The sequence below is a fragment of the Trachemys scripta genome, chromosome 8, assembly GCF_013100865.1.
Source record: "Trachemys scripta elegans isolate TJP31775 chromosome 8, CAS_Tse_1.0, whole genome shotgun sequence".
In the NCBI taxonomy this organism is placed as follows: Eukaryota; Metazoa; Chordata; order Testudines; family Emydidae; genus Trachemys; species Trachemys scripta.
This window is the reverse complement of record NC_048305.1, coordinates 37985212-38008822: the sequence shown is the minus strand read 5'-3', so window position 1 is coordinate 38008822 and position 23611 is coordinate 37985212. Positions and strand designations below refer to the sequence as shown.

Genomic DNA, 23611 nt, shown 5'->3' with positions numbered 1-23611 from the left:
CTAGAGTAGCAGCATAAAATGGACAGGATTCATAACTGCCTATGTGTTTTTGAATAGTAATGGTGAAACTGACAAGAATCTTGTTAATTTTTTACTTGTTCAAACTCTGAGCAGCACCAGAGGCATTGGAGCTGTCTATCTTAAGGCTCAGGAAGATAGTACAGCATCCACATTCGTTTCACATTTCAATGGTTTTCTCAACCATCAGGATTAGAAACTTAATTAAAAAAAAGAAGCTTAAATTCTGCCTTAATTGATGTCTTAGGTGTTTGCAATTGATGTCTTAGGGTATGTCTACACTACGAAATTAGGTCAATTTTTAGAAATCGATTTTATGCAGTCGATTGCGTATGTCCACACTAAACGCATTAAGTTGGCGGAGTGCGTCCTCACTACCGTGGCTAGCATTGATTTACGGAGCAGTGCACTGTGGGTAGCTATCCCACAGTTCCCGCAATCTCTGCCGCCCATTGGAATTCTGAGTTAAGCTCCCAATGCCTGCTGGGGCAAAACCATTGTCGTGGGTGATTTTGGGTACATGTCGTCAGTTGCCTCTCCCTCCGTGAAAGCAACAGCAGACAATTGTTTCACGCCTCTTTTCCTGGGTTACCCATGCAGACGCCATACCACAGCAAGCATGGAGCCCGCTCAGCTCACCATCACCGCTGCTGTTGTGGGCAAGTCTACTGGGCCGCTATGATCCAAGTAGCCAATGCAATCATTGGCGTTCTGTTATCGAGGGTAGTGACTCTGGGAAATGTGCGGGCCTTTTTAGATTTTTAGATGCATCATATTCCTGTCCTTTGTCGCCGGTGAAGAACTCTTGCAGCTGTACATTCCAGTCCGGTTGTCGCTGTAACACCCTAATAGTACTTCTGTGGTTAACAGCTCCAGGGCTCTTGCTCTTTTTACCTTGGCCAAGGTATCTTGGCCAAGGTACCTTGCCCTACCCGGACCTCCAAGCATTTGACACAGAAGCACCTGCAGCAGCTGGCATTGCTAGACAGAAGCAGCACCTTGCCTTCGCAGCAGACGGTGCAGTAGGACTGCTAACTGTCATCATCCACTCTTTCTGCTGCAACTCTGGTCTCTTGCTCCCCAGCGACGAGCTCGGGGGATCCGTACTGGTCCTCCTGGGTGCTGCTGGCAGCAGATGGTGCAGTAGGACTGCTAACCGTCCTCGTCGGACATGTAGCTTGGCTGGGGGTTCTGGGAATGTCTTCCCTGCCCGGCTCCTAGCAACCTCCAGGGCATGGTGTACGGCTCCATCACTTCCCCTCCAACTCTGTTCTCCTGCTCCCCAGCGACGAGCTTGGGAGATCCGGTCATGAAGCCTGGACAGTAGTAAGGAGCAGTTCAACTATAGGCTGAGCAAGTGCAGAATGGTGGTAGAATGTGCCTTTGGACGTTTAAAAGCTCGCTGGCACTGTTGGTCAGACCTCAGCGCAACCAACATTCCCATTGTTATTGCTGCTTGCTGTGTGCTCCATAATATCTGTGAGAGTAAGGGGGAGACATTTATGGCGGGGTGGGAGGTTAAGGCAGATCGCTTGGCATCCGATTTTGAGCAGCCAGACACCAGGGCGATTAGAAGAGCACGACAAGGTGCGCTGCGCATCAGAGAGGCTTTGAAAACCAGTTTCATGACTGGCCAGGCTTCGGTGTGACAGTTGTATATGTTTCTCCTTGATGCAAACCCGCCCCCTTTGTTGATTTTAATTCCTTGTAAGCCAGCCACCCTGCCCTCTTCGAAGTAAAGTAACTATTGTTTTGAAACCATGCATTCTTTCTTTATTAATTAAAAAAAAAAAAATGAGATAACGAACAAGGTAGCCCGGGTGGGGTGGGGTGGGGGAGGAGGGAAGGACAAGGCCACATTGCTTATTGTAGCTACACTAAAAATCAAACTGTTTGAATGGCAGCCTTTTGTTGCTTGGGCCATCCTCTGGAGTGGAGTGGCTGGGTGCCCGGAGCCTCTTCCCCCCCCCCCCCTTCGTGTTCTTGGGCGTCTGGGTGAGGAGGCTATGGAACATGGGGAGGCGGTTATACAGTGGATGCTGTGGGGGTCTGTGCTCTTGTTGGCTTTCCTGCAGCTCCAACAGATGCTTCATCATGTCCGTTTGCTCCCCCATTAGCCTCAGCATTGCGTCCTGCCTCCGCTCTTCGCGCTCACTTCTTTCCTGGCCTCTGCCGCTGAATGCCTCCATGCATTAAGCTGTGCCCTATCAGTGCGGGAGGACTGCATGAGCTCAGAAAACATGTCATCGCGAGTGCTTTTTTTTTTTCCTTCTAATCTGCGATAACCTCAGAGACAACGATGATAGGGGGAGTGTAGAAATATTCTATGCTCTATGATTCTTGGGGGGACTGCATGGTCACCTGTGCTGCTGAGTTCGCCATGCTGACCAAACAGGAAATAAAATTCAAAAGTTCCCGGGGCTTTTCCTGTGTACCTGACTAGTGCATCGGAGTTCAAAGTGCTGTCCAGAGCGGTCACAGTGGAGCACTCTGGAATAGCTCTCGGAGGCCAATACTGTCAATTTGCGTCTGCACTACCCCAAATTCGACCCAACAAAGTCTATTTTAGCGCTGCTCCCTTCACCGGGGAGGAGTACAGAAGTCGATTTTAAGAGCCCTTTAGGCCGACAGAACGGGGTTGGTTGTGTGGATGCATTCATTTTTAAATCGACCTAACGCAGCTGTATTCGACCTAACTCAGTAGTGTAGACCAGGTCTTAGACGTTTGCAGTCACCAAGGAAAAAAATCCTGTGCTCCCCTTACTGGTGAGCTAGTAGACTTTAGAAGCTTACAGAGTAGTTTTGAGCTATCATTTATTCTTTCTGCTTCCAAATGCTGTTTCTTCCTGCTTTCCCTTATCCCCTCTGTAACCTATGTTTTCATTCAACCCCCATCCCACCCTGTGCTGTGTGCACTGCTCCTTCATTGGAACTTCTCTCAAACATATAGTGGCTGTTTTGTGAATGGCATATGCAGGTTCCCTTGGCATAGAGCTCAGTGAGATTTAGTGTTGCGTTTTGTGTGTGTCAAGTTTGAGTAGGGAAGGGGTAAAGTGGAAGAAAAAATCCTGGGGCCAGACATGCCTTGATAAAGACGGCAGAAGAGAAAAATAGGGAAGAATTCCTCTTCTGAGCTACCCATAGGAAAGGGCCTCTCAGTTCAGTAGTTTTGCGGTTTGTTTTCTAATGTAGCTGCTCATCAGAACTTTAACATTAAGCAAATCAGAACCATAATTTTCTGACTGGTCAAGGTTTGGGGAGGCAGACAGCCTGTATCCAGGCCTGTTGGCAACGGCAGTGATAGTCTGGTTGCCTGTAGCTTGGCTGTTGGTGATTGGATTGGAAGAGTTATCAGGGTGTGGAAGAGCTTGGAGACTGATGAGGAGAAGGGGTCAGGGAAGGAAGGAGCTCCTCTGAAATAGTCCTGTTCCACAGCAAGCTTTCAGTGTGCTTTCATGAATTGTTACTCACTGATTTATTTCCACTCCCCGGTGTGCTGCTTTCTCCTCCCGCACCTTAGCATATAGTCATGGGAGTTGGGTGCACTTCCTTCCTGCTCTGGGGCTGATGCTTGTGTACAGAAACAGGGGCAGGTCCCAAGCTGCAGGAGTTTCCTGAGTCACAGATCCAGGGTGTGTCACCACCTGATTTCCATTTGTCAGGAAGGGCAGAACCAGCTGTTCACAGGCTCAGTATGGGAGGGGAGCTTTATCATGTTGCTATAGAAACAAATAAATAGCATTCCTTGGTCACTGGGACAGTGTTTTGTTTTGTTTTTTCCAGAAAACCAGACCAACACCTCTCTGAAAGGTCCTTCAGGGATGAGAGGAGGAATTAGAGCAGCCCCTTAGCTCAGGCAGTGGAGAGAGCCCTCTCCCCCACCCCCCGCCTCCCAGTGGAATGGGAGGTAATTCCAGTATCTTGGACTTGTGACTGTGTACCTGTGCTGACTCAAGACTTCCTTTGTTAGAACATAAGAACTGCTATGCTGGGTCAGGTCCATCTAGCCTACTGTCCTGCTTTCCGATAGTGGTCAATGCCAGGTGCTTCAGAGGAAATGAACAGAACAGGCAATCATCAAGTGATCCATCCCCTGTCGTCCACTCCCAGCTTCTGCAAACAGAGCCTAGCAACATCCAGAGCATGGGGTTGCCCCTGACTATCTTGGCTTCTAGCCATTTGGACCTATCCTCCGTGAATTTACCTAATTCTTTTTTTAATCCCCTTATAGTTTTGGCCTTCACAATGTCCCCTGGCAATGAGTTCCACAGGTTAACTGTGCATTGTATGACAAAGTACTTCCTTTTGTTTGTTTTAAACGTGCTGCCTATTAATTTCCTTGGGTGTTGTGTTATGTGAAGGGGAAAATAACACTTCCTTATTCACTTTCTCCACACCATTCATGATTTTATAGCTCTCTATCATATTCCCTCTTAGTTGTCTCTTTTCCAAAATGAAAAGTCCCAGTCTTTTTAATCTCTCCTCATACAGAAGCTGTTCCATGCCCTTAATCATTTTTGTTGCCCTTCTCTATACCTTTTCCAATTCTAACGTATCTTTTTTGAGGTGGGGTGACCAGAACTGCATGGAATATTCAAGATGTGGGTGTACCATGGATTTATATAATGGCATTATGATATTTTCTATTTTATTATCTATCCCTTTCCTAATGGTTCCTAACAGGGGTGTTTGGTTTTCTGGAGGGGAAAAAAAAAACAAAACAAACACACTGCCCCAGTGACCAAGGAATGCTATTTACTTGTTTCTATAGCAACATGGTAAAGTTCCCCTCCATATTGTGCTTGTGAGCAGCTGGTGCTGCCCTTCCTGACACTTGTTGGAACATAGTTATCATCAGTGTCTAACACAGTAGACCTTTGGTATCTAGCCATTACCATAACACAAATAATAATCAAGTGAGTCTCTGGAATCCTCCTGCCTCTTGTTGCAGAAAGTGGTCATTCTTCGTCAGGTGCTTGTCCATAGATATATTCCACTCTTGGTGGTACATATGTGTCCCATGTGCAGAAGATCAGAATCTTTTGGCCGGCAGTGTCCGTTGGGGCTGTGCCTGTACCGTTTATACCCTTATGACCTTGGGTGAGGGCATGAGGGTATAAAGGGCAGAGCAGGGCCAACCCTAACCTCAGTTCCTTCTTATCATCCATGGCTATGAGACAGAACTGTGACCAGTGTCGCTCCTTTTGTGCACTTGCAAATGTAACTATATACAATCAGGTTTCAGAGTAATGCTCTAATAAATTTGTTCGTCTCTAAGGTGCCACAAGTACTCCTGTTCTATATACAATCAATTTTTTTTTATCTAGTTAGTTAGGATAGTTGGGTTTTACAGGCTTCTGTTCCAGATAGGTTCTAGTTTTTGGCTAGCTGGTAGCAGGCTTCAGCCCTTATGACTGAGCAAAAATCTCCACGGAGATAAATTGCATGAGTTTCCAGGGTGTGTCACCACTCGATTTCCACTTGACAGCATGATTTTTGATTTCTACCTAAACTGGATGAAATACTTACCAGTGTTCTTCCCTAAGCCCCACTCCCACCCAGGGGAGATAAGATTCCACTCTTGGGGTAGATGTAAAACCCTCTCATTTTTCAATGGATAGAGCTAGGTCGTTCAGAGTCTCACCTACATTTTTTTGCTGCCTTTGCAGAGAGAATGTGGAGACCAGGCCATATAATCTCAAAGCCTATCTAAATGGGTCTCATACTGTATTAAGGTATGCTATCAGCTAGCAAGTTTGGATCCTTCAGTTCATTTCGAGCCCAGGCAGCTTCTTTCTGAAGTGTTCCTGTCTCAGAAATGTGTAGAGTAGCTACTTGGGATCAGTTCATACGTTTACTGAACGCTAATCCTTGGTAGATGTCTCTTTTGGCAGAGCTGCTTTACAGTTTTTATTCAGATAAACTCTGAGCACCCACCTCTGATACATCAGGTTACTGCTTGTGAGTCACCAAGAGGGAAATATATGTGGACAAGTACACTAAGAATAAAGAACAGTTACTTAACCATGGTTCTTTGAGATTTTTTTTTTTTTTTCAATTTATGTTCCATGACCTGCCCTCTTTTGCATTACTACGAAGTCCTATAAAACCTGGATTCTGTATTGGTGAAGAAACTCAGGGTTGGTTGGTCCTCTGCCACCCTTTATGCCCTGAGGTTGGGAGCAAAAGGTCATTTGGCGCACAGCTCCAGCCCCAATGAACACTGCTCGCCAAAAGATTCTGACCTTGAGCGTATGGGGCACATGTGCACCATCAAGAGTGAAATTTATCTGGACAACACATCCGAAGAACCATATTTAGTGCAAGGAAAATAACCATTCTTTCCAGGGCTGGCTCTATGTTTCTGGATAAATGGGGCTCTCACTAAACAGGATTTAAAATAGCCAAAGTTTTGCTCATCTAGTAGAGGGGATGTGAGGTGTTGGACATAGGGTTGCACCAAAATTTCTCTTCAAATTTTGTATTTAATCAAAATGCTGAGCTCTGGCTGTGATGTTGCACTTTGTGATTTTATGAGAATATGCTAATGAGTGTGAATATAATGTAACTGGGCTATGCTTCATACAAAAGGTCTCTTGTAAGGTATCATTACAAAGCTTATAATCTACTGAGTGTGTTCATCCTATTTGTATGAATGTATCATTCTTGTATCTGAAACTAGAAATATGAAATATAATTCAGAGGGCCTATTGTAATTATGCAAAGTGTGGGCCATTAATGGTGGTTTGGAATCTTGATGGCTCCCATTAACCAAGATAATTGTCTGTAGATGGCTCTGTTTTACTTGCAAGTCTTCCTGTATCCCTGTGTGCTGGCAAGTGGGTAATGAAGTCTTACAGTGACATGTGATCATGACACCTGAACTGGAATCCATCTTTAACCTGCTGCTTTTCCATTTAGAAGGAGGAGTGGGAACCCAGAGAGGGACAAAGTATTCTCGCCTTATGCAAAGATATATAAGTGGGTGGAACTGAACAAAGGGGCGGGAATCATGAGAAATCCCCTAGCTACCACCTGAGCTGGAACAAGGGCTGTACCGGGGAAAGGATTGTGCCCACACTAGGAAGGCGTCCAGTCTGTGATGGAGATGTTTCAATAAGCTTCTGAGGGTGAGATTTTTATCTATATTCAGCTTTCTTACTGTATTAGGCTTAGACTTGCGTGTTTTATTTGATTTTGTTTGGTAATTCACTTTGTTCTGTCTGTTATCACCTAGAACCACTTAATCCTACTTTTTGTATTTAATAAAATCACTTTTTACTTATTAATTAACTCAGAGTATGTATTAATGCCGGGGGGGGGGGAGAGGGGGGGAAACAGCTGTGCATATCTCTCTATCAGTGCTATAGAGGGCGAACAATTTATTAGTTTACCCTGCATAAGCTTTATACAGGGTAAAACTGATTTATTTGGGGTTTGGACCCCATTGGGAACTGGGCATCTGCATGTTGGAGACAGGAACACTTCTTAAGCTGTTTTCAGTTAAGCCTGCAGCTTTTGGGGGATGTGGTTCAGACTTGGGTCTGGGTTTGTGGCAAGCTAGCGGGTCTGGCTCAAACCAGGCAGGGCACTGAACCCCCAAGCTGGCAGGAAAAGAAGGCTCAGGGGTTGTCTCAGCACACCAGGTGGCAATCCCAAAGGGGGTTTCTGTGATCCAATCTGCCACACTGGCTTTGGCGGAGTAATTTATAAAATACCCATATAAAGCAAAGCAGTTAGAAAGTGTTGCTTCTTCCCCGTGAGATCTGTGGCAGGATCAGGTTGACGGCTGTTTCTTCCTCCCTCCACTGTGGCCAGGACGGAAACAGGGACCCAGCATGGGTCGTGGGAGATGTAGAAAGCAGTGCTCTTCAAATCTTCATGTTGGATGCTCTCCCTGCTTTTCCTCTCCCACATGTCTCCCCAGTATTGGACCTCACTCCTGCATGGAAGTGAACCCTGGATCTCTTATGAGAGTTTCCTGTAGTGCCTAGGGAGGCTACTTGTCGTTCTTCACTTACACAAATTTGTATTTTAAATCTATTCAGTCACTATCCTCAAATTTTGCTTCCAAGGCAGATTTGAATCTTCTTGTAGAAATTGACTGATTAGTTTATACTAGCAATGTAGAGGATTAAGCTAAGGTATGTTTGGAGTAATTTTTAGAAACAAAACAATAGAGTCATTTTTAAAAGTTGTTGTTTTCAAAGTGTTTAACCATCAAAACCTCTTTGTAGAGACTGGGCATAAGAAGCATTTAATTCTGATAAGGGGTTTCAAAATGAACTTCCTCAATGCTTGTGTACTCCAAAGTAATGTTCTGTCTCCAATGATTTCAATAATGTTCTTATGACAAAAACAAAGTAACCAAACATAACTTTTTTTTTTTATGAACACATCCATTCGCAGCTCTTGGTACATCATCCGTGTCTTAAAGGAATACTATAGGCCAGGAAAAATAACTTCATCTTAAATCAAGTCTGTCCTGGAAAACTTGGGAATAGATACGCTTTGCAACATATCCTGTATATCAAGAAGTCTGGGCTCTCTTAGGCCAAAGAGAGATGATGGGTACATCCAATAACTTTAATAAATATTACCTTTTGTGAGGGTAAGGCTGCCTGTTGTTTTAGTAGTTTTTTGATACTCACACCCTTTTGCAGTATCTGAAGAAATAAATGTTATTTGGCTTTAACAAAAACACTTCAGTTTATTATGTATTTGACCAAATGTTGCGGCTAGATACTACATCCCTTGCTGTGAAATCCCTTATTTCCATGCCTCATCAGGTATGACAGCAGGCACTAAGCCTCAGTCTCAGTGATTCCCTCCGTGTGGAGTGGTTTGTCATTCATGCTAAAATCCCTTGTCTAACTGGAGTGGGGTTGTATTCATAGTTGGTTTCCCCTGATACCGTGTTGTCCGCAGTACCTTGTACCTCATGAGTCTGCTGATGGTTTGCGAAAAGGCCTGTGGGAGGAATGAGATGTTTCTGTCACTGCTTTGTTCCTCCTCCCTGTGCCTTATGTGGACTGAAAAACAAGCATGCTGCCTTTCTGGTGTGTGGCCTGTAATACAGATTCCAGCATCCGGATTGGTTTAGTATACAAGCCAAAGGGTTACACTCACTAGAGAAAAAACGAGAAGTCCTTGTGGCACCGTAGAGACTCACAAATTTATTTGGGCATAAGCTTTAGTGGGCTATAACCCACTTCATCAAATGCATTGAGTGGAAAATACAGTAGGCAGGTATAAATATACAGCACATGAAAATACGGGAGTTGCCTTACCAAGTGCGGGGGCAGTGCTAACAAGGCCAATTCAACTAGGGTAGATGTGGCCCATTCCCAACAGTTGACAAGAAGGGGCAAATATCAACGCACGGACCCCCCGCTTGGTAAGGCAACTCCCATCTTTTCATGTGCTGTATATTTATACCTGCCTACTGTATTTTCCACTCCATGCATCTGATGAAGTGGGTTATAGCCCACGAAAGTTTATATTCACAAGGACTCCTTGTTGTTTTTGCTGATACAGACTAACACAGCTACCCCTCTAAAACCACTAACTAGAGACTTGGCACTACATGGCAGTGTATTTTCAGAGAATCCACTTACAGAAAGATTTCAAAAGCAAATTTCAAAAGATTTTAAAAGTCTCTCTCTTTGCACCTTGTGCTTTGGCAGGAAGAGGGATATTTTTCAATGGCTTGGCCTTCTGAATCTTTTCAGAGTATCTTTTAGAAAATGTGTAATGTGTTCCTTAAAGCTTCAAGGGTTTTGCTGTATTTGTGAATGACCCTTGGAGGACTGAAAGGGACAGGAGTGTCTGTGAACTATATCTCAATGCAGCAGCAGTGTTCAGCCTTCACCAAAGCTGCTTGTTCATAGGCCATTCAGGGTCACCAAAGGGCTGTTTGCAGGCAGCAGAAAAAGAGTTAGGATTTGGAAGCTAGTGACTTGTGGCCCATCTCTGTTGTCAGAAGATGGGATGATTCATCTTTTGCCCCCAGCCTTAGGCCAGTTGCCATGTGATGTCAAAGCTGATTTCAGGCAACTCGTGATTTTTTTGTTTGACAATGAGGGGGAGGGGAATATTTGTAAAATTCACACAGTTTGAGAGGAGAGAAATGAGAGAAAGGTCAGAAATTGTGGGTGTTAAAGGTTTATACATCTATTCTAAAGTATTTTGCAAACAAATACAAACATATGTATGCATACAGACAGATCCTGAAATATCCATTTGACTGTAGAGAACTTTCCAGGACATCAATTTTTAGAACAGTGGTTTTCAACCTGTGGTCTGGGCACAGACTGCATCTAAGGGATCCGCAAAAGGTGGTTGTTACCATAGAACAGTGGTTTTCAATATATGGTCCAGGAGTCTGCAGACTATGTCTGAGATTTCCAAAGGGGTCCGCACCTCCATTTGAAATTGTTTAGGGTCCACAAATGGAAAAAAAAGGTTGAAAACCACTACGGTGGAATATAAGCTTTAGTTAAAAATAGAGTAGGTTTCTAGCCATTATTGAAGCTTTTGGTGAATATGCAGACAGATTGCTCCAGTGCCTCTTCTGGTGCTTGCCTAGCAGAAACAGAGTAGTTTCATTTCTGGTCAGTTTCATTGCTGTTCTTTAGAATCCTGGGCCAGCAGTGAAGCTGATAGGAATCATATCAATTTGTTGCTGTTTGCGAAAGCTGTGATCAGCAGCATCAGGAGGAGCATGCACTAGTGTTGTGGGACTAGAGGATGCATACAATAGGTAATATATCAGAGAATCCTCTCCAATAGCCAGGAGAGCTCTAGGGGCTTAGGGGGAAAAGAACTCTTGCCTTCCAGCAGTTGGTGGAGGATTATATTAGACAGCTACTAGCTAGAGGAAAGTACATAAATAAAATCTCTATGCAGGGGCCAGAGAAAGCATCCTAGGAATCACAGCAACCTCCTGTGTTCCAGTAGCTGAGGTTAAGTGGGTATTGGACTGGGCTTCTCTGAATTGGCTTGTTAGCACTGACCCCCCACTTGACACCTAAAGTATCTTGAGCCCTTTACAGACACAAACAGGGACACAGTCCATCCCTGCAGAGCTTGCATTCAAGGTAGACAAGTAAATGAGGGAAAAGAAGCAAGAGAAGCTGGTGATCAGGCATATGTCATATTCCGTGATGATAGTTTCATTTCTCATCCGTTTTGTTATGGTTTAGAGTACTAGGCTTTACAAGCCTCATAGGGTATGCCTATACTGCAATGAGACACCTGCATTTGGCCTGTGGTAGCTGACTTGGGCTTGCAGGGCTTGGGCTAAGGGGCTGGTTAATTGTGGTGTAGACATTCTGGCTTTAGGACTCTCCCACCTCACAGGATCCTAAAGCCTGGGCTCAAGCCCAAACCCGAAAGTCTACACTGCAATTAAACAGCCCCTTAATCTGAGCCCATGAGCCTGAGTCAGTTGGCACAGGCCTGCCATGGGTTTTTAATTGCAGTGTAGACATACTCATAGAAGAGCATTCATAGGAGGAACCTGCAAGAGGAGGGTGTGAGGCAGGGATCTGCTTACTTTTTTCTTGGATATGAAGAGCCAGAGAGTCACAGCGGTGGGGGTAAGGGCTACTGTTCACCTCAGCCAGCTAACAAGCGTTAAAATTACAATTCCTAGTTATAGACAGGGACATAGAAAGTAGAGATAGAAAGAGCTCTGCAAGCCAGTACATGATTGTTCCCTGCAGTGTGTTCTCCAGGGCTTTGTTCCATGCAGTGTATAACAACCTAATAAATTCACCATTGGGACACTTCCTGATATTCTGCCTCTATGGTCTTTTTCTTGATTAAGGGGTTAAGCCTTGAAGAATGAGTTTTAATATCCTTTCCAACATTTTTATTATTAGTAACAACTCTGGATATTCTTCATATCATATTTAATAACAAAGAAGCTGGAAGGGATATTAAACCTAATGCTTCAAGGTTTAAGGCAATCTCTAATTATTCAAGATCAAGATAAGACCTAATGTGGGGGACAAATAATCCTTTCATAGGCAGATATAGAGTACTTATACCTTTCTCTGAGCCAGCTGGTGCTGGCCAATGTCAGAGAAAGTACTGGACTAGATGGACCTCAGGTCTGATTTAATCTGGCAGTTCTTATACTCATCATCTCTTGATTCCTAACTATACTTCCTAGTTCCCTGCTTAGTAGTACCTTGGTACCTGTCCTTAAAATGCTTCCGAGACTAGAGTATTATCCTGTTCTGTGCCCCTAAATCAATCCTTTATTAGCCACCCTTTATATATTTAGCTTTCTTTCCATCAGCCAGTCCCACCAGCTCACCAGGTCACTTTTGTTGCTCTCCTTTGAACTCCCTCCAGTTTCTTTACAATTATTTTTAAATCCTGGCAGAGACTAAAATGTTTCCTTTTGACAGCTACCCAGACATTCCCCTGTAAATTGTGAGCTATTTGTGAGGTCTGAGTAGTGTTTCTGTGGAATAAACAGGAAAGATTTGAGCATTACCTCTGTCAGAAGTTCATTTCATAATTGTTCTGGAGCTGCTGATTCTCCACCAGATCCATCCTATGAGAAATTTCCTCTGTGCTGAGTTACAAGGAAAAGATCTCCGGTGAGGGAGAGGAGACCAAGTAGAGAGCCAGTAGCATGCTGTGGGTGAGAACTGGAGAAATAAATGTGCAGATGCTGCACAGTAAGGCAGGGATCTCAAACTCAAATCACCACGAGGGCCACATGAGTAATATAGTATGCTATTAAAAGTCAATGTATTAACTTTTTAAAAACTGTATTGCAAAGAGAGGTTTTAATAAAATATAAACACCTGAACTGTTCCTTATGTGGTCAGTAACACTGATGATGATCTACACTAACAGTCTATCAACATAGCTGTAATGGCAGGAACTTTTTAAAGTAACTATTCATACAAAATACATTGCCATTTTTAACAAATATTCTTCCCAACTACTCACAGCAAAGAATCATACATACTGAACTTCATACCTCAGCCTGCTCGTCTAGTCCATAAGGCGCCCCCCAGCTCCGCCTCTTCCCACCCCTTCCCTACCCCTATTCCAGCCCCTTCCCCAAATCCCCGCTCCAGCCCTGCCTCTTCTCCACCTCCTCCCCTGAGTGCGCCGCGTCCCTGCTCCTCCCACCTCCCTCCTAGAAAGTCCTAAGCGGCGGGAAGCGCTGAGAGGTAGGTGGAGGAGCGGGGACGTGGCGCTCTCGGGTAGGGGGGTGGGCATGGGGTGAGGGGAGCTTGGCTGCCAGTGGAGTCGGCGCCTATGGTGGGCCACATGAAATAACTCCGCGGGCTGCGTGTTTGAGACCCCTGCAGTAAAGCATAGTTCAAAGTGACTGAAAGTGGCCCCAGGAAGCTATCCCTTTGGTTCCTGAAACTCTCAATACACCAACACGGACTTCAGGCAATTAACTGAAGAATAGGAATTAGGACTTCAACAGTGGACTCGGGGTAGGACAGAAAAGTGCACCAGACAATTACAGACCCCAGTCAGACTGGAGTATTGTGCAACATCAGTATTTACTGTGTGCCTCCAAGGTTAGAACCCTTGGAGACATAGCAACCTCTATGTACAAGGAAGCAGTAGGGAGGTGATGATTAACAGATAATGCTCATAATTAGTCTATTATTAACCATCCTTATGGTGCTGAGTGGCAGACACACATTGCCCTGAGACGTCTACAGCCTTCTTTCTCTCTCATTGGAACCCCCTTGCCACATTGTTACTGGCATCCCATCAGACTTGCTCTCGGCAGGTACAACAGGAGAGATTGCCTCTTGTTTGTCGGTACGTACTCACAGCAGAAAATGCCTCTGCAAGCCTATCCTAACTCTCCTCCTCATCTCCAGAACATCTGTTCTAGGATGAGTAATGGGTACATTGAATTCTTGCAGAGGGTTGCCAGAGCCAGCCAAAAGGGGTTGGTTTTGGGAAGCAGGAGAAATTGGAGCCAGGAGGGAAGCAGGAAGAGGCTGTACATATTCTTCTTTGGGTACGTCTATACTACCCGCCAGATCGGCGGGCAGCGATCAATCCAGCGGTGGTCGATTTATTGAGTCTAGTCTAGATGTGATAAATCGACCCCCGAGCGCTCTCCCGTCGACTCCGGTATTCCACCAGGGCGAGAGGTGCAGGCGGAGTTGACGGCGGAGCGTCAGCAGTCGACTCACTGCAGTGAAGACACCGTGGCGAGTAGATCTAAGTACGTCGACTTCAGCTACGTTATCACGTAGCTGAAGTTGCGTAACTTAGATCGATTCCCCATCTCCCCAGTGTAGATCAGGCCTTTGAGTGGCTTGTGTATATACCTATTCTTGGGATGGGACAAAGATGCAGCTTGGACACGGCTCCAAATGTTTAGAGGGTGGAACTAAAAAAGAATTTCATTTGCCAACCTCCTCGGTTCCTTCCAACTGCAGTTGGACTAGGAACCTTGCTGGGTCGACAGGGGATGGATCACTTGATGATTACCTGTTCTGTTCATTTCCTCTGGGGCACCTGGCATTGGCCAATGTCAGAAGACTGGATACTGAGCTAGATGGACCTTTGGTCTGACCCAGTATGGCCGTTCTCATGTTCTTAAGTCTTTGGACCCGGATTTATTGGAACGGATTGTTTCCTGTGCCACACCTTCAATTTTTATTCTTCTTTTCTTTGACTAAGGATCTTAATCCTGGCACAGGTCCTTGGTTCTGATATGTCAGAATAATAATAAAAAAAAGAAAGCAGGGTCCAAGAGATGTGCCTCTATTCCTGCTTTTTTCTTGCTTTGAATTGCACATGTACTGTTAGGTCTAGTTGAGGGAAGGTCATTTGCCTCCTTGTTGCTTCATATGCAGCACCTTCATCCCTAAGGACAGAAAGGAGTATCAGAATCTCCTCCAAGCTATGGTATTGTGTAGACCACACACCTTCTGGGTGTGGTGTTCTGTCCCATCTAGTGGCACCGATACCACTTAGCTAAGGCTGTAGAGCAGACTCATTTAACTCTCTCTAAGAGCCAGTTGGCTTTTAGGTCATGCAGTAGAGGTTCATGCATTAAGTTCCAGAGGTCCCAGGTTCGATCCTGCCCGCTGACAGCCAGGGTCTGTCAGGGTTACAAGTAGGGCCTCATCTGGGATTTCAACTGGGAAGTCTCTGATGCTCCAGACGCGCTTCCTCTGCTAGGGGAAGCATATAACCCACACACCTTCTGGGTGTGGTGTTCTGTTCCATCTAGTGGCACCGAGACCACTTAGAGACAATTAAATGAGTCTGCTCTACAGCCTTAGCTAAGAGCCATTTGGCTTTTAGTTCATGGTGTAGAGGCTCATGCACTAAGGTCCAGAGGTTCCCAGTTCGATCCTACCCGCCAATGACCAGGGTCTGTTGGTGTTAAAATTGCAGGAAGCATTAGCATTAAATCTTCGGAGCCCAAAACAGGGAGCCATAAGTGCTGGGAGATCCTTGTCCGATCCATGAGGGGTTCAAAAAGCCCTGCAAACTTCCAATGAAGGAAATGGACACCAGTGCGTGTTACAGTGAATCTGCAAAGATCAGATCCAACCAAACAGAAACATTTGGCCTCACAGGTATCAGCCTCTGCTGAAAGAGCCAGTCTTTGAGAGCTAACAATCCAGTACTTGAGTGCTTCTTGCTGAAGAAATGCAAAAGCATACCCATAGGGCTCTAGCATCTGAAGTCAGTCACAGCAAAGAATGGTATTTGAGGCCAAGCCTGTAGTATGGATCAACACCCTGTCCTGAATCCAAGGCCATCATTTCCATCTTCAGAACCTCATTGTAAGCCTGATAAGGTATCTGCTGCTTCCTTAAAGACATTGGTTACCTTAGTTCTTCTCTTGAGATACGTGACCCTCCCTCTAGGACTCCCTACTGGTTCCCCAGGTAAATGTCTCATACACCTTTTGGCTTTTCACTTAACCCAGCCATCTCACTCACTGGTCCTGAGGGAACAGTCTTCTTTTTTTGTCCCAGGCATACTGTTTGAAGAAGAACTTGAAGAGCCTTTTGAACCTCTGGATGTAGCTATAGATCTGGATGTTCAAACTTCATTGGATGATGTAGGTGCATCTACTACTTCAGCCGCTCCAGAAAATATGCTCTAATTTCACAAACTCAGGAAGGATAGCTACTACCTTAAACATCCCTTAGGAAACCTTAGAGGACACTGTGCACCTAGGTTTTTTATATGCTGGGTTCACTCTCTAGGAATAAGATTACCCTGCCTGTTTTAGACAGGTTATTACAGATGGTAAAAAAATACCTAGCTAAACCCAGCACCTGGACAAGGAATTTATTTAATAATAATAATAATTAATAATACTTATTATTATTGACAAAAAAGGCAAGTTATACCAGCTGCCTCCTGAGGACTTCATTGGCAGTGACAGCTGCCATTCAAAGAGTTAAAGGGACTGGAGTCCACTCTAACTCTTCCAGTAGAGAGGGTAGGAAGCTAGGTGCTCTGGGTAGAAAAATATTCTTGTCTGTCACACTGGGCATTAAAGTGGCAAAGTATCAGATAGTAATGTCCAGAAACCAATAAGATCTGTCACTGCCAGAAGACTAGATAAAACTGTCCAAAGCCCTTATTACCAAAGATTGGTCAGTTGCTAAGCATACCTTGAGAGCATCCTTCAATTCTTCTGATATGACTTCTAGGCAAGGGTAATGCACTGTCAGATCAGTTGAGTCTTGTGTTGTATGATTGTTACAAGAGTCACTCAAGAATTCAGTAGCAAATAACATCTACTGGAGAGATATATGGAGATAGCCTTATTTGCAACAAGACCCAACTCCAAATATCAGTGCTCCAGTGCAGGAGCAGATAACCAGACCATGTTGGATGCGTTTCTTCTAGTCTGGGAGAGTAGTTCTCTGAGTGTTCATCCCCAATTCTTGTAATACAGAGAGTTCTCGTGGATGGTCAAAGAAGACAAAGACAAAGTTATTCTGATTGCTTTGTTCTGGGCAAAAATGTAACTATCACCTATTACTATTATTAATCATGTTTATTATGGTAGTGCCTAAGAGCCAACCAAGAATGGGGCTAGGTGCTGTGCAAACAGAGTAGCAGATGGCCCCTGGCCCAAACAGCTTACAGTCTTATCTGGACAATACCGACACAGGTTGGGGAGGGAGTGTAACACATAACCAGAGTGAATGATGTGATGACAGCAGAAGTCGTTGTTTCAGCAAAAAAAAATTTAGGTGGGTTTCGTTAGGAGGGGAAGTAAGCTGAATGGAAAGGGAAGTGAAGGGGGCAGGGCAGAGAAGAAAAGGGTAACACGGGCAGGTGTGAGGTGAGGTGAAGGGAACACTGTGAGGAAGGGGAAGGTTGGAGCAAACATCCAATCAGTATAGGGCAGAGACCAGTCCTCAGTGTCTAAAGGACCAAAGATATGCTTTGGCTGCTTCATCATAGAATATCAGGGTTGGAAGGGACCTAAGGAGGTCATCTAGTCCAACCCCTTGCTCAAAGCAGGACCAATCCCCAGACAGATTTTTGCCCCAGATCCCTAAATGGCCCCCTCAAGGATTGAACTCACAATCCTGGGTTTAGCAGGCCAATGCTCAAACTACTGAGCTCTCACTCCCTTCCCCTGCTACCTGGAGTCTCTGACTGGCTCTGCTCTGTAATTTTGTCCCAAGGCCCCTAGAGTGTTTGGGTTTTCCCCTACACACTTCTGGGCATAGTGGGGAGACGTTGTCCTTGCTTGTGGGTTTATCTGTGTCTCCACACAATTGCAGACCTGCTGACGCAGCAGAGAGGTCAGATTTGTCATCCAAACCCAGACTCTCCACTTTACAGCATGTACCATTGGACTTTGACAGATCTGGAACTGTCCGGCTTGGAAAAAGTACAGGTGATTCTTTTAAACTCCAAGAAGTAGTCAGTTTGCCTGTGCTATGATCATAAGTGCAAAAGATTCTTTTTGTGAACAACCAACAGTGATATAAGCCTAGCTTCAGTGCCTGTTCAATCCATACTGTAGTATGGGTTCATTTAAAATCCTTGGGCATTTCTTATTGTTGGTAAAAGTACATCTCAGTTCATCACAGTTTAATTGAGCAAAGTACTGTATTTAGCCATGATATACACCTCTACCCCAATATAACGCGACCTGATATAACACGAATTCGGATATAATGCGGTAAAGCAGTGCTCGAGGGGGGGCTGCGCACTCCGGTGGATCAAAGCAAGTTCGATATAACGCGGTTTCACCTATAACGTGGTAAGATTTTTTGGCTCTTGAGGACAGCGTTATATCGAGGTAGAGGTGTAGTAAAAAGATTCTTGAAGGTATTAATGAACATCTACAGTCTGGTTAGGGAACACACACTGACATGGGACCTCTAGTACTTAGGTCTTTAAACCTGCCTTTGAACCCATGGAAGAATGTTCCCTGCTTCACCTCTCAATTTAGACAGGCTTTATGGTAACTTATTATTTCTGCTAGAAGAATGAGAACACTGCTGACTATTTCATGGCTGACCCCCCCACTTCTCTGGTCTTTCACAAAGATAAAGTAGTTCTTTGTCCACACCCAAAATTTCTTCAAGGTGATAACAGGATTTCATCTTAATCAGTCCATAAACTTGCATTTTTCTGAGATCTCACTCAGGAGATGCTAAGCAGCACTACATACCTTGATGGTTGGATGACTTTTCCTTTTAGAATAAGTCTAAAGAATACAGGAGATTACCAAAACTGTTTCCTCTCTTCTGAGGAAAAGAGTAAAAATCAGGCAGTCTCATCCAACAACTTTCCAAGTGGGTTAGACTCTGTACTGAAGAGTGTTTTTTATAAACACACCTATTTTCTTCTTCCACGATGGCTTAGAGTGCACTCAGCGAGAGTGAAGGTCACTTACATGGCCTGTTTTAGACATATGCCCATATTGGGGAAACTGTAGAGCTGCCACTGGAAGTTCAAATCATATATTCATATGACATTCCTTAGATCTAGCAGGTAGATCAGATGCATAATTTGGTAAAGCGGTATTGCACTCTGTATAACCAGGTCTCTTCATCCCACCATCCAGAGGGAGGAGAACTGCTTGCCAAACGCTTAAGAGTGGGAATGTGCAGAGGCCATTCAGGAATAAATGAATGTTACTCATCTATAACCAGAGTTCTTCAAGATGATCTTTGCACATTCACTCTCCCCACCCACCTTCCTTTTTTTCTAAAAGTCCTGATTTCAGCTTTGGATCTGAGCAGGTGGTGGAAGGAACATAACATGAGAATGGCCATACTGGGTCAGACCAAAGGTCTATCTAACCCAGTATCTTGTCTTCCGACAGTGTCCAATGCCAGGTGCCCCAGAGGGAATGAACAGAACAGGTAATCATCAAATGATCCATCCCCTGTTGCCCATTCCTAGCTTCTGGCAAACAGAGGCTAGGAATCACCATCCCTGCCCATCCTGGCTAATAGCCATTGATGGACCTATCCTCCATGAACTTACCTAGTTCTTTTTTGAACCCTGTTATAGTCTTGGCCTTCACAACATCTTCTGGCAAGGAGTTCCACATGTTGACTGTGCGTTGTGTAAAAAAATACTTCCTTTCGTTTGTTTTAAACCTGCTGCCTATTAATTTCATTTGGTGACCCCCAGTTCTTGTGTTCTGAGAAGGAGTAAATTAAATAAAAAAATAAATAAATGGAGATATCCTATTTCCTAGAACTGGAAGGGACCTTGAAAGGTCATCGAGTCCAGCCCCCTGCCTTCGCTAGCAGGACCAAGTACTGATTTTTGCCCCAGATCCCTAAGTGGCTTGAACTCACAACCCTGGGTTTAGCAGGCCAATGCTCAAACCACTGAGCTATCCCTCCCACCCCCCCCAAATAACACCTCCTTATTTACTTTCTCCACACCAGTCATGATTTTATAGACCTCTGTCATCTCTAACTAAAATGGTTGATATGCCACACCCCACTTTTATAGTTCTGCCTTCAAATGTTTGGAGGGGTAGGGAATGTGAGAGTGCTGCAAGGGGTACTAACTACTACTAGAAGGTTCCACCAATACAAGCTGCACTGTTGCTATGTCCTAAGGGTAAGAATGTGCAGAAGTCTATTGAAGAACTCCAGTTACAGATAAGTAGCCTCCCTTTACCTTGCAAAGGCCCCTACAAATGTAGGATTAGCCCTGCATCTGTCTCTGGGCGCCTCCTTGCTCTGCCATTGGAACTCCCCAAAGGTGAGGGAGTTAGGGATATTGGTAACTAGTAACTGGTACTGGGGTGGTGTGTACTCTGTTGCACAATGGGAGCAAATTCCACACTGCACCATCTACATTTCACAACAATATTTATTCTGTCACCACGAAACATCCTTCATCATCACCCCCACACAAACACACACAGCTGTGGCTCAGAGTTGAAAATAGTCAATGATGTAAAAATATCTGATTATTTTCAACACAGATTATTTTTGAGGTTGAGTTTTTTGCTATACTCTTCAAGTGTCCAGATCCATTACCTGGGCCTCAGCTGCCTAATGTTGTCCAGATGGCCTGACTTAGAGCTTCCTTTTTCCACCCCAATGTGTGATGAAGAAGTGGGGAGTTTGTAATGAGCTTCATCAGCTCGCTTCCCTGGGTCTCTTCTGCTGTTCTGCAGTTGCCCCAGCGTACCAGTTTACATGCATGGGTTCCTTGACCAAGCTGGATTCCAGCTCTGGCTCCAGGGAACAGAAAAGCAGGGAACGTGCCCTGTAATATAGTTAACTCAGTCTTGTGGGGAAACAGCTGGAGAGCAAGAGGTGGCTCCAGGCAGGTCCTGGGAGGGCAGAGAGAGAGAGAATGCAAAATATCAGGTCCCTGGCTGCAGCATAAGGAGGAAATTCCTTGGCAAACCCACTTAATTATCTTGGGAAAATGCCAAATAACACGACCACAGAATCAAAGTCCATGGTGCCCTGACTGAGATGAAGGGTTGTAGTTCACACCTCTTAATGTTACTTTTTTCAGGCTCTCTGCAGACATTTGAGTTGGTTAAATTAAGTTAATGTTTTCAAGGTTATTTCTACAACCATAAGGGCTAGTAGAAATTTTTTTAAATGAAAGCTGAGGTTCTGGAGTACAATTGAACAGCAAAGGATGAATTTCACAGCTGCAGAATTTTGAAGTACATTGAGCCCTTTCGGTACCAGAGGCCAGTGGTGTCAAAGGAGCTTTTGTCTTGGGTCTCTCAGCATCATGTGATCTTTGGCTAACTTTTGGAGATGGGAAGGAAGGGAACTCTTGTGTGTAGCATGGGCCATCCCAAAGTCCTATTAAGGGTTTAAACCATGTGATAGGTTGGAGTTGGTTCACCTTTATGACAGCATTTTAAATTGTGGTGCACTGAACTCACAGGCTACACTATCTCAGTTCTGTGTTTGATGCCGTAGTACAAGGGATGGCTATTGGAAAGAAGCCATAGTCCATGTTCTCTGTGATGCTCTTAACATCTGTCTCCAGGAGGCCAGATCTGCATTGAAGAAGTGAGGTTTTTTACACACGAAAGCTTGTGCCCAAATAATTCTGTTAGTCATTAAGGTGCCACCGGACTCCATGTTGTTTTTGTGGACAGACTAACACGGCTACCCCCTGATAATTGATTGTGTTGTTACACTCTCTCTGTCATTAGATCTGCTGCTTGTTATTCCCATATGTTGATTCTTTCTGCCCTCTACTGGAGTTTCTGGTTTATGACAAATCAAAAAGCTGCAGTGGTGGAAATTACAGCCATATGGATTCTGCATGCAGATTAAAAAAAACTAGGGAACAAGAGTAATGAACTTTGCATTTCAGACACAATCACTTCCTCAGTTAAAGATGGGTAAAGATGAGAACCTGTCATGGAGTGTCCTTCAAATCCTTCAGGGGATTTACATTAAAGGCGGCCTGCCCCTATGGAATACATTGTGATCCATTCTTTATATGTGCTAAACACCCCTGATGATCCACAGAGGAAGGGTCATAGGTAATTCAGGTAGTTAGTTTCAACCTTTTGTCTGTCTGTGTAGAGTGGCAGGGAGGGAGGGAAGTTGATATCTCTTTAACGTTCCTAATAATTTGAAAGGAAACTGTCCCAGCTTCTGAAGTCATCACCTGTATATTCTAGGAAGCACATATCCAAAACCAGGGTTCCACCTGAAATGGAACATTGAGGTCTAACATGCCCTTTAAGAGGACAGATCCCCTTCTGACAAAGCTGAGGGGATGGAAAGACCTGTGATTGTCAGTGACATGATTGAATTGAAAGGGCCCGATTTTCCTTTGCCTAGTCCATTCCTCTTATGTGCAATGCCAAGTCTAAAACAAACTGTTTTGGCTGTTGAGGTTGGGAGCAAGGGCTGCAATATAACTGAATTAGTTATGCTCTCACCAGGTGGAGGAACATAGTTCCATGGTGGGACCAGCTTTGTTGTCCCGGGTGGGAGATAAGGCCATACCTCCGCCTTCTGTAGTAAGGAAAGAGGGCATCATATGTTGGAACGGATTGTCCCCTCCTGGCTGGAGACTAGATCCATGTGGTGGATTTGGTTTTGCTTTCCCCAAAAGGAATTCTTGAGGTCTTGAGTCACTGTGCATCACTAGAAAAGGTTTGAGTATGAGACAAAACTGAGTCAAAGAGGAAAGAGAAGGAAGCTTCTGCTTTGTGCAGTAATTTGCTTCCCGCTGCTCATGCTCTCATCTCTCAAATCTGTAGAACTGATGTATGTCTGCATTGGTGGGTTAAATCTTTCCCCAGTAGTAGTGTGCAGGATATGGGAATTTGGCATCATTGTGTTCTGTTCACTCCGAACAGGAGTCAAAAAAGCTGGGTTATCACTATCCATTTTTTCTTCTCACCCTCACACTCTCCTCTGTGTTCGGGGGTGTGCCTTGTATCACTGATTTGTTTCTCCTCTTCTCCCTCCTCTTTCTGTCCCACAGACTTTGAAGCGGCTGATGGCGGATGAGGTAAGGATGGTGGTTTTCTTCTGCATGTGATTTCTCCTACTTGCTGTAACTTTCCTGTGCTTGGCTGTTTCCGGCACCATGCACACAGTGTTCCTCTGCCTGCTCTATTCTAGTCTTACAGTTTGGAGGCTCCAGCCCTTGCTATCACATGTCTACTCCATGTGCGTTGTCTCTCTCATAAGGCATTTGCTTCTCTAGGATTCTCTAACTCTGCTTCTTCAGACTCTACACGCTCTGCTGACTCCTTCCTCATAAGCACTGGTTTACTTGGCAATCTGAACACTGGCATTTTCCAGAGGGTTGGCTTTGCAAGACTGCTGACAGCACGGATAGACCCTGTCTGTTGGCCCCCAGGTTTTTGGTGTTTTAGATTTCCCTGGAGAGGCATTGAATTCACATTAGTACCAGCGGATTTCTACTTATCCTCTGCCGGTGATGGTGCATGCACAGCTGGAGAACACTGACTACCTTGCAGTGTGTGGATTGTCAGCCATAGGGTTACCATTCGTCCGGATTCCCCCGGACATGTCCGGATTTTTGAGCTAAAAATAGCGTCCAGGGGGAATTTGTAAATGTCCGGACAACCCCCCCCCCCCCCCACCCCCCCCCC

General features: G+C 44.8%; 1 protein-coding gene across 5 annotated transcripts in view; it reads left to right on the top strand.

Annotated features, from left to right (window-relative positions):
- The window catches only part of DIAPH1 (diaphanous related formin 1), a 152503-nt gene that overhangs the window by 15843 nt on the left and 113049 nt on the right, over positions 1-23611 (top strand). For 3 of the 5 annotated variants that reach the window (XM_034779419.1, XM_034779418.1, XM_034779421.1), the window contains exon 2: positions 22975-23001. The exons of the other annotated variants lie outside the window; for them this stretch is intronic. In XM_034779419.1, coding sequence (XP_034635310.1) covers positions 22975-23001 — 27 coding nt within the window. The remainder of the gene's footprint in view (positions 1-22974; positions 23002-23611) is intronic. 5 annotated transcript variants of the gene reach the window in all.